Here is a 14,487-nt window from a genome sequence, read left to right on the forward strand (position 1 = left end):
ATATAATTGCATATTCCTAACCCTTAGTAGCAATGTGAACAATCAGTTTTATGAATCTATACAGTAAAACCTACATAAACACAAAATAATCCTAATAACAGTATTTTACTCTTTTACTATGCCTTTCTGTTTTTCTGAATGAAAACTAAAGGATAGTGGAATTGGGGTAAATGGTAACCAATGTTTGTCAGATACCATTTCAAGGTTTCATAAAAAAGCAAAAGCTGATTTTAGAATTCATTTGTGATTAGAAGTGTTTCATTCATTTGTGTTAGCAGTGTCTCACACATGGGTGTGGAATTTTAAATGGTCATTTAAAACCGTAAAGCTAATTAATCAGTTACAAAGCATAACCTCCTCTTCCTAATAAAATCTTTCCTTTTTCCTACCTACACATAGCAGGGATTGCTTGTCCTTTTAGCAAGCACAGTTCCTGAAAGCTGCTTAGGAGAGGAGGACAAGGACCACTCTTCTCTTTCCAGAACAGTTTCTTGGTACATCACGCTCTCCTGAGAGAAGCTTCTCAAGAAGCATTCCTCTGGCAGGGTCACAAAGCAGGCTGACAATAGCTTTCCTCAGCTGCATGGGAAATGCTTTGATGGTAATTTACTCTCTTCCCCAGGCAGAGTATCAAAGTGCAAATCAAGGCTTCCCCTGTAATTTGGAGTTGGTTGCCCAGGCTAGAACAATAGCGGTGATGCTAGACAGTCTTGGTAATGGTTTCTATTTTAACTTCTGCCTTTATTTTTTAGAACTGCCTGTCATTTGGGATTACTACCATGCTTGCTGACTAGTGATATGTTTGTTTTCTTGTATTCTCTGTTTTTGTGCAGCTGTATTTCACTATGGATTGCTGTAATACCTTCACTGCAACCTCTGTGGGGATGGTTCCTGCAGCATTTGCACAGCCCAGTACAGTGGGGGTCCAGGCCTCTTCAGTGCTCTGTTAATACACAGCATTAAAACCTTAGGTCTGGTCACAGAACAGGGAGGAGAGTATTGGCAGGAAATGAGACCCCTATTTGCTCCTTGCTACTTGCCTACCACCTTGCATCAGTCAGAGAAAAAAAAAAAAAACAAACCAGGCAGGATGTGTGCAAGGAAGGAGCTGAAACAGTGCCCAAGTGAATGGAAAGCATCCAGATGGCTGTGGTAACTTACACGATAGGAGTCAAATCAAAACAAAATGAAAACAGAACCATATGCCATGTATCCTTCACTCTCTTGCTCTCTTTCTCTCTCTCCCTGCCTTTCTCCTGGCTGTTGCCCCAGGTCTTTCTATCAGTATGGATAATAGTGTGTTTCTCATTTAAGTGTATGTCATGAATAACAATAACCTCTCTTTTACATAAGAGATCATGGATTAATATTATTCATGTAACAAATGTAATATGAACCACAAAATTATACTCATGTAAGGGTCAAGGAAGTGCAAGGGTCTACAAGGGAAGTTATATTTCTTTATTACATCCTTTTTATCTGGTATGCTGTATACTTATAAAAGAGAATATTAATTTTATACGTCTATGTTGCTATATGCTATAGAAATATCTACTCACAACCTGCTTGTATCTCAGGGGGAGTATTCAAAAGCATCATGGCAGTGGCAGCATCAATGTCAGGATCTGGAAAAATCAACCAATAAATACATTATTTACAACTGGGCTAATCTTCTCACCCCCATTGCTAAACTACAGGTTCGACCATGTCTCCGAGTGAAAAGGTATGAGAGTTCACCACTCAGAGGGCTTGTTGACTACACATTAAATTCATCCCCCAACTTGCGTGTGATCCCATTGTTACTGGTAAACAGAGTGGTGATCTATGTCATTGAGCCATACTTATGCTTGTGTGTGCACGATACCTTTGCCGTTAGCCTCACCAATTCCCTGTTTAATTCTGTGGACAGTATTTAGATTTAATTACAAAGGATCTGCTAAAGCAGGTGCAACATCACAATTTCAAAGCAACAGAGAGGGATGAGCTGACAGCGGAGGAGTGGGAAAGCACAAGGAATACCTGAGCAAGTACAGAAGATGACACTTGGTCATTTCTATTTGTCAAGAAAGATTTCAGCAAAGTTTGAGAAAGTGTTGGAAGACAAACTGCTGCAATTAAGAAAAAAAAAAAAAAAAAAAGGAAACCAGCATTTCATTGAAGGACCAACTTATTTGCATTCCTGTCCATTGTCACTTTAATACAAGCAAAAATGATCAGCTGGCTGCTGTTATTCTTAAATTGGTTTCTGAATCCATCATGAAAAGTCAGCTGACAGATGGTAAGTTATAGAGACAGAACAAAATATGATCCTTTTATAACTATATTCACTTGCTTCACACACAACAGGCTCGGCTGCTATGGAAATGCAGGTATCTATGACAACAGTAAACAACCCCACAACGGCCACTGAATAAGCTGAAAAGAACATCTGCCCCAGCAAAGCGTCCCAGCTGCCCTGGGGCGCAACTTGCTAATCGTGCAGTGATGCCGTGTGACAGAGAAAGCCGCCTATGCCATGTCCAAATAAATGAAGTGTGCAATTGAAGCAGACATAAAAACGCACACCCTAGCTGACTGCTGCCTCTGTGCTGCTAAACTGAATGACTAATGAGTATGCATTTGTTGTTTGGGGTTGGGGGTTTTATCAGCTTGTCAGTATTTATACCAAATTACATACAAAAAAAATTCATTTACTCCTAATAGCTTCATGGCACTTTATTTTGGCTATTATGACAGAAAATTACCACTGTTAAAAATATCTGTATTTTTGATCTTTATATATTTCAAATCTATTCCCAGTAATGTGATGTGGTATAAAGCCCTGTAATATATTAACAATACAAATGACGTAGACAGGATTTCAAAATCTGCTTAAGCCAAACAGAAATTCACTTGACTGCAGAATTTAAAAAAGGGACTTTTTATTAGTCTAAGTATGTACTACTTTTCTGTGAATAGCTGCAACCACTCTTCTAAAGGCTACTACTCTATTATTTAAGTGTTAAAACAGTAAACAGAGAAACAGTGTATTGGGTGTCAAACTGAAGGTGAAGCAGCAGCAGCAGCAGACTTAGCATAAAAGGTGCCTGTGTCTTCTGGACAGGCCAACATTTTCCAAAGAAAAAGCAGCGTTACCAACTTATGTTCATCTTCAAGTCTGAAGATAGCTCAAAAGCAGAATTCCTACTGCAATTATGTATGCTGAAAATGCCATTTCCCAACAGCATCATTCCCAAATATGTGCCATGTTGCAAGACTGGATCCACACACCACAACACCACACAGCAAGTGCGTGCTTTCAAACTGAAGAGGAATAATCCATCTACTGTTCAAGACAAAAGAGCAAAGAAGCCTGAGAAAGACAAACCAAATTCACCAGTATTCTTGTGTCTTTTTCATACCATAAAATCAAGAGATTGTTAAAAGTTGAATTTAGCATATCATAATTCATACAGCCAACTCAGCATTTATTTATTGGCTGTTCCTAAATTTTGTTTTGTTTTAGTTCAGTGGATGACACTGTAGTATAAAGCGAATTTTGCTGCTGAAAGAATAGAAGGACACTACCAGGAAAAGCACATTTCCTGATGACTTTGGGTTTTGTTTGTGTAATAACTCTGTGATTTGAGATAAAATTGATGCAACCAGTTTCTGTTGACAGGTGCATTCTTAGACCTTGGACCACTAATGGTACCACAGTGTTTCTGCAATGACGTAAGACATGGACACGAGCTGCTCACAACACAGGTCTGCATCTGCAGCAGCTGTCTCCCAAAGCATAGCCATGTCTCAAGCCCATCCACACCTGCTATGTTTCTGTTTCTGCTGGTATATTATTGGAGAAACTAGACAACTATTCCATAATGCCTTGGCAGAGGTAAGAGAGCTCAGAGGCATGCATGAATGGTGGTGTCAGTAGCATCCAGGAGAATGTGCTTTTGGTTTTCCTACTGCAAGGAAGAAAGAAAAAGGAGGGACTGGTGCACAAGTGAGACAAGGGCCGAGGGCCAGCTGTGTGAGCCCACACAAAGAAGCAGATTGAAAAGCTGGCACATTCTTTTGCAGCATTTTCGTCCACAATCTGGAGGTGTTCTCATGAGCAGTGTGTCAAGAGCCAAGAAGTAGCCATGAGGAGCAGCCCAAAGGCATGGGACTGAAAGGCACCTTTGCTGGGACTGGCACTTCTGGCTTTTGCTGCCGGTCCCTACCAGTGCCCCCACACAGATGGCCCTTTCTCCACTGCCACCCTTCTGAAGTCTCTTCCACGTGGATTCTCCCATTCGTAGCTGTAAGGCCTGACCTTGCTTGCTGCTGCATCCCCACCAGCTGCTAACTGGATCCTGTCCCTTCTACCTGGCCTGTGTTCGTGACGCTGTGGATTTCAGAACTGAGATCTCTGCCCTACCTCAAGTCTGCGATCAACACAAAGGCTCCTGAAGTTATTAACAGTGGGTGGTTACTGAAACATGATTGCAGGAACATCTTTCCCTAAGAAACCAGGTTAAAAATTAACTACAGACAATGTTTTGGAATATAAAAAATTAAGTATTTAAATGAATGCATTCTGGTTTCTTTTTTTGCTAATTCAAGTAAATGGTGAACTGCCTGCATACATGAACTGTTAATTTTTTGTCAGTGGAAAGCAGATCCAGCCTTCCCTGTGAAAGAGGGAAGTAAGGAACAATGAAGAAAAGGAAGGATTGGGGGTGTTGTACAAAGAAGTAACAGTATGTCAAAGTCTGAAACAGGCAACACTGGAGACTTGTAAGAAGATAATGACAAAAATTGACAGCAGCCACAGTTCTTCCTAACAAACAACTGCAGTCTAGCATTTGGTACTTCACACTACAGTCTGAAGTTTCAGTGCTTGGTCCCTCAAGCACGAAGGGTCCATCACAAGGTAGCAGAAAGGACCTGGAAGAAGCCTTAAGCACGTACAAAATCTTATAAGGCATGAAAGGCGTCAAGGAGCTGGATTTCTACTACAGCTGCAGTACCTCCCCTTGCAGTGGTTTGGCCAGCATCGCTCTTGAAACACAAAACTTCTTTTCATGAAGATGATACCAATGGTGGCACGAACCTCATGGCAGTTCTGTTTGCTGCATTTTAGATTCATGCCCCTTGTCAGTAGAGTCTTCAACAGTGAACACCAAATCTGTAAACAGCACCTAGTACTTTCAGTGAAAAAATAACCTACAATATCACTCTGGATTTACATCTTCTACACATATTGTCAAGAGGTACTTTGAGCCAAACTTTGCTTTGCATGTTACCTGTATAGATCAGAATCTGTCTTGCACAGACATGTGAAGTGGTGAAATGGTAGGCATGAGATATTTACCATGAGATTACATACAAGCAATGCAGAGGATAGCCCTCAGGTAGCAGACTCTTTATTCTAGAATTCAAAAAAAGGATTAAAATCAGTCATGTACCTGAGAAATCCAGATATTATAGCTGTTCTTTTTTATTTTGTGATCTCTGATTAGAGTTCATTTTATAGAGAAAGTGATTTATAGTAATTTTTATTATTTTGATACTATTTTAATCTTTGATCTCGTTTCATCAAACCCTTCAAATCCATCCCCTTCCAATTACATGAAAATTAGGGTAACAAAGTGCCTTCTTGGTTGTGCAAAAGGAAATTTATCTTTACAGCCATACCATAAGGTTTTAAAGAAAATAGCAGCTAAAGCAGTTCAAAGCAACCATGGCCTGAATTTTCCAGCACGGATGCCTAGAGAGAGGCACTTAAGATGCATATTTAGGTATTAAGAAAACGTTGCAGCCAAGTGACGTAAAAAATGTAGTTAGTAAATAAACTGCACCATCTGTACACTACAACCATTGCTGTGTTATCTCATCAGGAAGAAATTTATAAGATCTTCTTTTAATTTAAAGTTACTACATCTAAAATAGAAATATTTTTGTAAAGTACTTCACTTTACCATTCAGTATGCTAGTTTTTGGCCTGTTCTACTTCTGCTTCAGCATCCTCCACTGCTTTTTCCCATTTATATGTTCTTAGTGTAGATGGATTGTCTAAAACCTAGTGCCACTGTACTCAAAAGGCAGAAGTTCGGATTATTCCTCGTCTACAAATCAGTCTTTTAACCCCCTTCCTGCCTCACTTTCTAGCACAGCCCACTCCTATACTTTTTTTGTTATTTGATTCTTTGATATTTTCAATTTTCATCAGTAATAAAAGGTACAAAAGCAACACTGTCTTCCATTTTTACCTTCAGGCTTGTTAAACTGCAGCGAGGCAAAGAGCAGCTTGCCCCTGTTTAACTTCTGCATTAACAGACATGCCTTTTCCCTTCCCACATCATGATGGTTAACCTTGGTATAAGTCAGGTCAAAACCATAGAGATTAATGAACAGAGTTGGGGCTTTTTTCCCCCATTTGCTTTTTTTTCTTTTTAATTTATTTTGCCTAATAAATTAAAATGTGCAATGTGCAAAGCAGAAAGAAATACCTGAAGAGAATTGTAAGTACTGTAACTCTGTCAAACTCCTTCGTGTGGGATGCCACTGAGTCCACTTCTGAAATATTTAAGTGAGGTTGAGAAGTTCTCTTAAAATAAACAGAATACTTGTGGAAGCTTACAGTAAACCAGTAGGATTCAGAACCAAGATCTTGAGAAGAAACAAATTATATTCATATCTCAACAACAGTGCACAAAAGGACCAAGCATGAGAATTCTGGAAGCTATACAATAGAGGTCAGGAGGAAGCAATTTCATTAGTAATGCCAAGTCACAGTGGAGCATCTCACATTCCTTTAAATAGATCTAGTATGAGACACAGAAGAAGAAAGGCACAGGTCTAAATGAAATAATAATTTTTCCTATTTAAGTTCATTTCTGGCACTGCCAAGTAAGCTATGGCACAAGTATCATAAGAGGTCTAATTTTAAAAAATACAGAACATTTCTCCCAGAAACCTTCTTCCTGCTCCTCTATTTTGTTACATTTGTATTGTCATGAAGCAACACATACTATTTCCATTCTCTAACAATACCATTTTATCAGCTGAAAAACTGTAAACCAAAAATACAATGTATTCTTGTTAAAAATATTAGCTTTAATAAAAAGAATGATAGTAGAAAGAGTTACAGTAGGTCTTATACATGCATTAACTCAAAGAGGTTCACCTATCATTCAGAAAGCTGTGGGAAACCAAAGCATCCTAACTTTTCATCTCAGGAGTAAAGATTGAGATCATTTAACTGTTAAAAGACAGACTCACAATACTGATAGTCATTTTACCAGTGCAAAATAAAAATATTTGAAGAGATACATGACTAAAGAGATGAGATATACATCTTAGACATAAAGATGATGCATTATAGCATATATAGCTTAAAAGCAGGTTGGAGATTTTTGCTTTGGTTTTGTTCCTTTTTTTTTTTTTTTTTCTTTTCCCTTTTTTTTTTTTTTTCATTTTGATGCACATTACTGGCAAGCCTAACTTTTGGCGCAGAAGGATGTGGAAAAAAAAATTACCAATCACAAAGGCAACAGTAAGGTTTTTTGACTCCATCCAGACTGTGTGGCTTGGAATACTGAACAGAGAACATCAGCTAGAGAAAACACTGGCCAATGAGCTAGCACAGAAGAGAGAAACAATTTGCTGTTCCATCATGTACTTACCTAATTTTTGATCAGGAATTTCAACCATCTTCTTGACTGATTGCTGCAGCCTCAGCTTCTACAGTGGGAGACGTGATTATGAGGGCTGTAAGTCCTTGCAGCCTTACAGGTTGCAAACATTTTTTTTGACTGAAGAACACACATACACATAAACACACACGCTCTTTGTACCCAGTTATGCAGATGTGTGTTATCTCTGGGACATCGAGGTCATCATTGCTCAAGCTTTCGTAATGTCCCTGCTGCTAACAATAGGTTTCTATTCCAGCAAAGTGGGATGATGGCCAGCAGAGGAAGTCCTCTATAAAACTGTGACCAGGAAGCAGTCCTCTATAAAACTCTGACCATTTAAGACCAAATAAACCATACCCTATATTGTCCCATACCAGTGTTTTTTCTAAGCACTCATTTCCTTCTCACTGCTATTTCAAAATATTTTTGTGTGCACCAGGCCTTGAGAACCAAGTACCTCTTTCAGTCCAGCAAGCACAGGATGTGCCAGCTGGAAAAGACCCGATGAATTTCCTTTAGCCTGAGTACCCTTGAGGAAATGTCTTCAGCCCCCCTGCCTCCCTCAACCACTACAGTTTCCTGCAGGTCTGTCTGCAGGAAAAGGTGGCTTCTGGGTACTTTCACCACAAGATGAGTCTTCAGGAGGGCTTCACCCGAATGTCCCAACTGTTGGAATGACCACGGCACAATCCATGCCAAGAACAAAGTGAGGGAAGGCCTGGGGAGTGAACATAAATTCCCCACTGGTTTCAGGATCCAGAAAGCAAAGGGGCAAATATCAGATAAACATGAAAACAACAGTGAGAAGGGTATTTCAGCATTTGAAGAAAAAAGTCGCTGCTAATGATCACGAAAAGGTCAGGCATGTGACACTGCCAATGAAAGCAGTGTATACAGAGTAAGAGCCAAATGCAGTCCAAACCCAACATAAGAGCAGAAAGGATGAACAAAAAATCCAGCAGCTAAAATAGCTGTGTGCTAATAACACAGGCAGACTGCCATAATGGAAGAGGAACTCAAAGCACTAGTGCTATTACAGGAAAATTCACAAACAGGGTGGAACAGAATTATTAGTGAAACAGGTGTCAAAAGGTCTGTGATTTTCAAAGAAAATACAGATTTTATATTGTAGGATACTGTTATGCAATAAAGAAAGAGCAGACTTTGTAAACAGAATAAAAATGTTTGGCAGTGCTGTAGACAGATGGTCAAAGAAGATTTCTAAGAAAGAGACCTGGGTCTGTTCTTGACTTCTTACACCAGATATAGATCTGGATAGAGCTCTGCATCATTAAAGAAATGGAAATTACGTCAACAAGGGGGACTAACTTCACAGTGCAGACTGGAGAACAAATGCTATTAATCATGGTAAGACCAGTTATTCCTGGATGTGACAGCTGACAAGTTTCTTTATCCATGTTGCTGAATGATCAAGAATAGATTATATTCTGCTCTTTATGTTAAATAATAAGGATGACTTTGGAACAAGGGACCATGAAGTGATTCAGTTTAGATTAAGTGGGAAGGACAAGGGCAAGCCTAATTTTGTTTAAGATCTATTATTTTGAAAGAGCAAGTTCTGATGAACTAAATGTTTCCTGTGGAACCTCTGGAAAACAGACTGGACTGAGGAACTCTATACCTCAGCCTGGGGAAAGCTGCAGTTTCTGCAAGTCACTGCACCAAGACCTAGATCAACCCTGTATCCAGAGAAAAGTAGGGAAGATGCACTCTTTGAAAATAAAACCACAAAACCTTAAAAAACCCAGCTAGACAACCAAACCAACATGGAAACTGACTTTACGACAGAAAGCAGAGAACTTGGCTTGCTCACTTAAGCAAAACAAAGGCAGAGAGGAAGTAAGACTACCAATGAGGTAATCATGGGATGCGGGGGTAAACAGCAAGGTAGAACAACTATTAAGTTTGAAGATCATTTCAGTAAAGCAACACTGGCTGAAGACAAGACTGGCAATCAGAATACTTCTAGTAAACTCTTCTAACAGGATCTGAAACAAAGCAAAAAGTCTGCATGTGAAGTTTCAGAAGTATTTATAGTGTGCTGCTGCTCACAGTGTGACCCAGGGGAAGGGACCCCTCCAAATTACTTCTCTAGGGCAAGTAAGCTCTCTGCAAAACTATGACAAGAGAGGGAAAGAGCACAAAACACAGTCATGAAGAAACCATGCCAGCAAAAGCCTGTTTGCACAAAGGCTTAGCTACATAAACCTGAAGAAGTACCAGGATGATGTCTGACAAGTGCATGGAGATGCTAAGGACTTCTCCAGCTCTGTGGATGATGACTGAGCACTCTCCACAGGGAGTGACGTTCATCACAGGAACAAGGTGCTCTTCTGCTTCTCTGAAGGAAATCAATGGAGGAAGATAGTAACACTGCCATCATCTGAAAAACTTGGTCCACTCTTCCTGCAATACTCCTTTTAAACCTCTAATTTTCAATAAAAATAAAGGAAATGACAGAAGAGCAGGACTCTAGTATTTAGGGCCCTTTGACTTTTTTTGCCAGAGCTTCTCGAGCGGGCTGAGGAATGAGACTCAGACTAATGGTAAGGCAGTGCAAAAAATATCAATGCCATTTTGGAAGGATTATTATCATTAAGTATGAAAACAAAAATAGGCTTTGAAGATCCTGGAAGTCTCACTGCAGGGGTCTACAAGATAACAGAATTACTGGAGTAGCAGAATTACTTTCAAATTACAACAGTCAACATTGTGAAACCATGCTGGCCTGTTCTGCTGTAAACTTCTGGTTAAAGCAATATGGTGAACACAGGCTGAACACTGAAGAGACTTTACAGTGAAATTAGTCAGCCTTAGGCTGGGGCTTTAACTTAGCTTAAACAGCACACATAAGAACAAGAATTATTTTTAAAAAACTGCAACACCATTTGTTTAGACTAAACATTGCTTCCTAATTATCAAAGTTTTTTTTGTTTCTTACTTCCATTCTTCACAGAAGAGATTTTGTGGAAGATATGCGGCAAACAAGAAAAAACTTCTCAAACTTGTTTTCATTTACTTTTTTCTTGAATTCATTTGCACATGTGTGTCAGATATTCCACTAAGCACTTTGCTAATTTGGCACCATCTATGCCATATACTAGCAAACATGAAAATTCAATGTTGTCATCGCTGGCATTTTTACTTACACATTTCAAAAGCAGAGGAAATACGAAATGTTAGGAACCGAAATGTGGTGAGAGAGTAATTCATTTGAGAGTCTAAAGAGCAAGCACTAAGACAAGACTTTGCTGCTAAGTCACATTTACAGCCCCCTTCGATGCTTCCAACTCACCAAACTGCTATCATGCAGCTCCCTTCCAGCTAAAATGGTTGAAATCACTTTTTACTATTATCTACTACATTTTGATTAATTTAATTAAAATGTATTTAATGAAAATGAAGGAGAAACACAGGATTTCACTTCTCCCAACCTCTGATTTGCTATGAATGATCCTGTTCAAACTCCTTAAATTCTGAATGGCCACTAGCTGACAGGTGAATTTACCAAAGGAGTAAGAAACGGGCAGAACACAATCAGAACTCTTTTGTAGACTCTTTTAGCTCATCAGCTGAAAGATGCAAAGTGTATTTACTCCACAAAACAGACTGGATAAGCTAAGAAGCTCTCACCTCCTTCTCTTTATGGTGAACAAGCATTGATCACATGTACAGGTCATGCCTAAAATAAGTTGTGTTATGTAGAAGAGGTTTTACAGCGACTTCTGTGAGCCAGAAAGAAGTTTGATAAGAGGATCCATGTTTACCCCCTGAAAGAATTCTATACCAAGGTCATTGACATAAAAACCAGGAAAGAAAGAAGGATAAGTAAGAGAAACCTGCAACTGCCTATTCCAACAAGCACTCAGTCTCTCACGACCAATGAGTAAAGTGCAAACTTATGAGTTTTGTAAAAGTGGATAAAAAGTGTGCATGCTATAATAAAAATGGTTTTGAAGCCTTCTGAAAACGCAGTGTGCTGCTTTGTATTGTCTCCATCTCAACTATGGCAGTGGGACACCAAAAAATTACAAAAAAAAAAAAAAAAGAAATGAAGCTTTATCTCGAAAATAGTGAGAGCTGGCTCTGTAATCCAGGAAAACACTTATATGTATATATATGTTGGAGAATGAGTAGCATCCATGGAAGAGGATCAGGGTACCAGCATACTGCAGGGCTCAGCCCCGGGCTAGGACAGCTGGACAGCTTAGCTATAACTCAGGACAGTTTCCCAAAGCACTAGTGCTTTCATTAACAACAATCACAAGCATGTTCTGCACAATTCTCATGGGCATACAATGAGGCTGCAGAAGAAAACCCCTTTTAAATGGTGCTAGATCTCATCTCTTTGCAGCCCACCAAAGGCAGCTCCTGATACCAGGCAGCCATGGCTCTGGTGGGAAGGAACAGCCCTTGCTCCCGCCAAGCGCGTGGCAAGGCAGAAGCTGCCACGAAGAAACGCAGAGCCTGCTTTTATTAAGTATTTAGTCATCTTGTCAACTTTGTGCTTACAACCAAATAGAGAAAAAGCCCCACATTTAGTTTTGTACTCCAAAATTTCAACAAACTCTAGAGAGAGCTGTTTTACTGATTTTAAACAGCAGTTTCTGCAATCCTTGTCAGTGCAACACAAAGGCTCTTCAGAGGTTCTACTGCATATATGTATGGCACACAGTTTGTACTACCTCTGCCAGTGCAAAATCAATTTACTACCATGATCTGTGCATCAGATCTGAGTGTCTGTTGAGAGCAAAACATGGGCTGTCTGGGCAAATGAATCTTAATAATGTTGGGTAATCGGATTGATTACAACAAACCAAACCAGAGAGAACATTTTTGCTTTGCCCCTTTCCCATCTCTGTGTACTCATCTTTAATGAGTGCCTGCCCTCTCCTGGGCGTGCCACATGGACCCACTACCCCACCACCCTCTGTACAGAGGCCCTCCCAATGCACACATCTCCTCCCTGGCACAGCCACAAGGTGAGCAGCTGTCAAGCTTCTCCATGTGCCTGTTGGAGATTTCCCTTCCTAGTCCACATCTCCTTGCTTCTCTCCTTCCTGTCTCCAGCTGGGCGTAGGGAAATCTCGAAGGAGAAGGGTTGCAAACCTCCAGAAAAGCAAATGCAAAAACAAAAAACCTTTGATTTATTTTTCATTTTAGTGACATAATTTACAGCAAACAGATGCCCTGCACATAATCAGGAACAGAACTGAAAACATCATAGCGCTCCTGTTCCCCTTAAAAATACCTGATGCACTGATTTTGAGGCAATTATTCATAAATCTGGTACAATATTTCATCCAGTATAACAAACATGCTAATGGCACATTCTATAGAATTGTAAGGCTTTTGTTATAAAAGCCACAAATATTATTCCTTTGGGAATATATCAATGAAGATGTTTCTATTTTATGCAAAATTGTCAGTGAAATATTATCAGAGTTACAGATCTGATAGTTACAGGACTCCTTAGAGTAAAAAACAAGTGGTACATTGTACGTTATGGAAAATAGTGTAAAGCCTTAAAATGCCAGGGGAGAAGTCATTAGTCACTTGTTTCAAAGAAGACTGAGAGTGGTAATTATGCCTGATTAAATATCAGTGTTGCTAGACCTGATACTGGTTGTAAAAGACCTGGAAATTCACAAACCCACGAACTCTGATTGCTGTGTATGCACTGAGCTACATCTTCCTTTACCAGAGATGCTCCCTTCCTTTTAGTTTCAAGGCAAAGTATCTGGGAACATGTTTGAGGTTGGTTTTCATGTCACTACTGGAAGTAGTGAGTATGTATGTAGTGAGAAGTGTGAGGATTTATTTGCAATGTAACAAAGAGCTTATTTATAAAGTTAGTTTTAGAAGTGGGAAAACTTTATTTTCTACTCATGTCACCCAGCAACATCAAATATGACCTGGCCCTCAATCAGGATAATGCAGCACAGCTTGCTTAGGCTTTTTACTGACAGGACTGTTTGAGATTTCTAGAGAGGATGCTGATGAGTATTAACTATGATGTCTGTCATTTTGTATCTCTGGGTAATAATCCTACAGCTCTATCATTACGATAGCAGACTGCCTCTCAAGAATTTAAACATAGAAATTCCCTCTTTTTCCCCCAAACTTTTACATTGAGTAGTTTGACAAGGGTATATGTATACATCAAAGAAAAGGAGAATGCTTGCAAGTACAAGGTACGGGACAAAAAACACAAAAGGCAGAAAAGTGAATTTTGCAAAATCTGTGATAACACTCTGGCTGAGCATGTCTACATGAACTTCTCCTCCTGTGGTTCTTAAAGACAAGCCTACATGGCAAATACTGAATGACATCACAGCTTTTCAGGGGCAAAACTGGAGGAAATCTCTTGGAAAGCTTTGACAATTTGGACAACTATTTCAATTTTCCAGGATGGCAACTTAACAGATATATTCATAAGAGCCTCTATAAAAACAGCAGAAAATTTTATTTTCAAACAGCTGAGGATGTCCTGTCAGAGCGACAAATCTGGTTTTCATTTTAAAGCCATGTAAGTGTATATATTCTAGTCAGAGCAGCAGAGACAGTCTAAGTTCACTGTTTGTTACAGATGGATGGAGCGGATACTTCTTGCTGTTGTAGCAACATGACACCCAGCAGCTCTGAAAAAATGAAAAGCCCCCAGAGCAGAGGCAGAAGGAATGGCATGACACAGAAAGGACATTTCTTAGTTCTGTCTCAACTTATCCACCACCACATTTTGACACCAGCTCACGGAAATCTGGATTTGCTATAATAGTCCAAAGCCCCTGGCTGGAAA

The 14,487-nt window shown here is 39.5% G+C and overlaps 1 protein-coding gene across 5 annotated transcripts in view; it reads right to left on the bottom strand.

The window, feature by feature from the left end:
- FOXN3 (forkhead box N3) overlaps nucleotides 1–14,487 on the bottom strand; it is a 208,348-nt gene that overhangs the window by 25,212 nt on the left and 168,649 nt on the right. For 3 of the 5 annotated variants that reach the window (XM_041411259.1, XM_041410450.1, XM_041409629.1), the window contains one exon: nucleotides 1,560–1,625. The exons of 1 other annotated variant lie outside the window; for it this stretch is intronic. In XM_041411259.1, coding sequence (XP_041267193.1) covers nucleotides 1,560–1,625 — 66 coding nt within the window. The remainder of the gene's footprint in view (nucleotides 1–1,559; nucleotides 1,626–14,487) is intronic. One more of the 5 variants, XM_041412106.1, reaches the window with a different exon arrangement.

This window comes from Onychostruthus taczanowskii, unplaced genomic scaffold, assembly GCF_017590055.1.
Source record: "Onychostruthus taczanowskii isolate IOZ18803 unplaced genomic scaffold, ASM1759005v1 scaffold1, whole genome shotgun sequence".
Lineage (NCBI taxonomy): Eukaryota > Metazoa > Chordata > Aves > Passeriformes > Passeridae > Onychostruthus > Onychostruthus taczanowskii.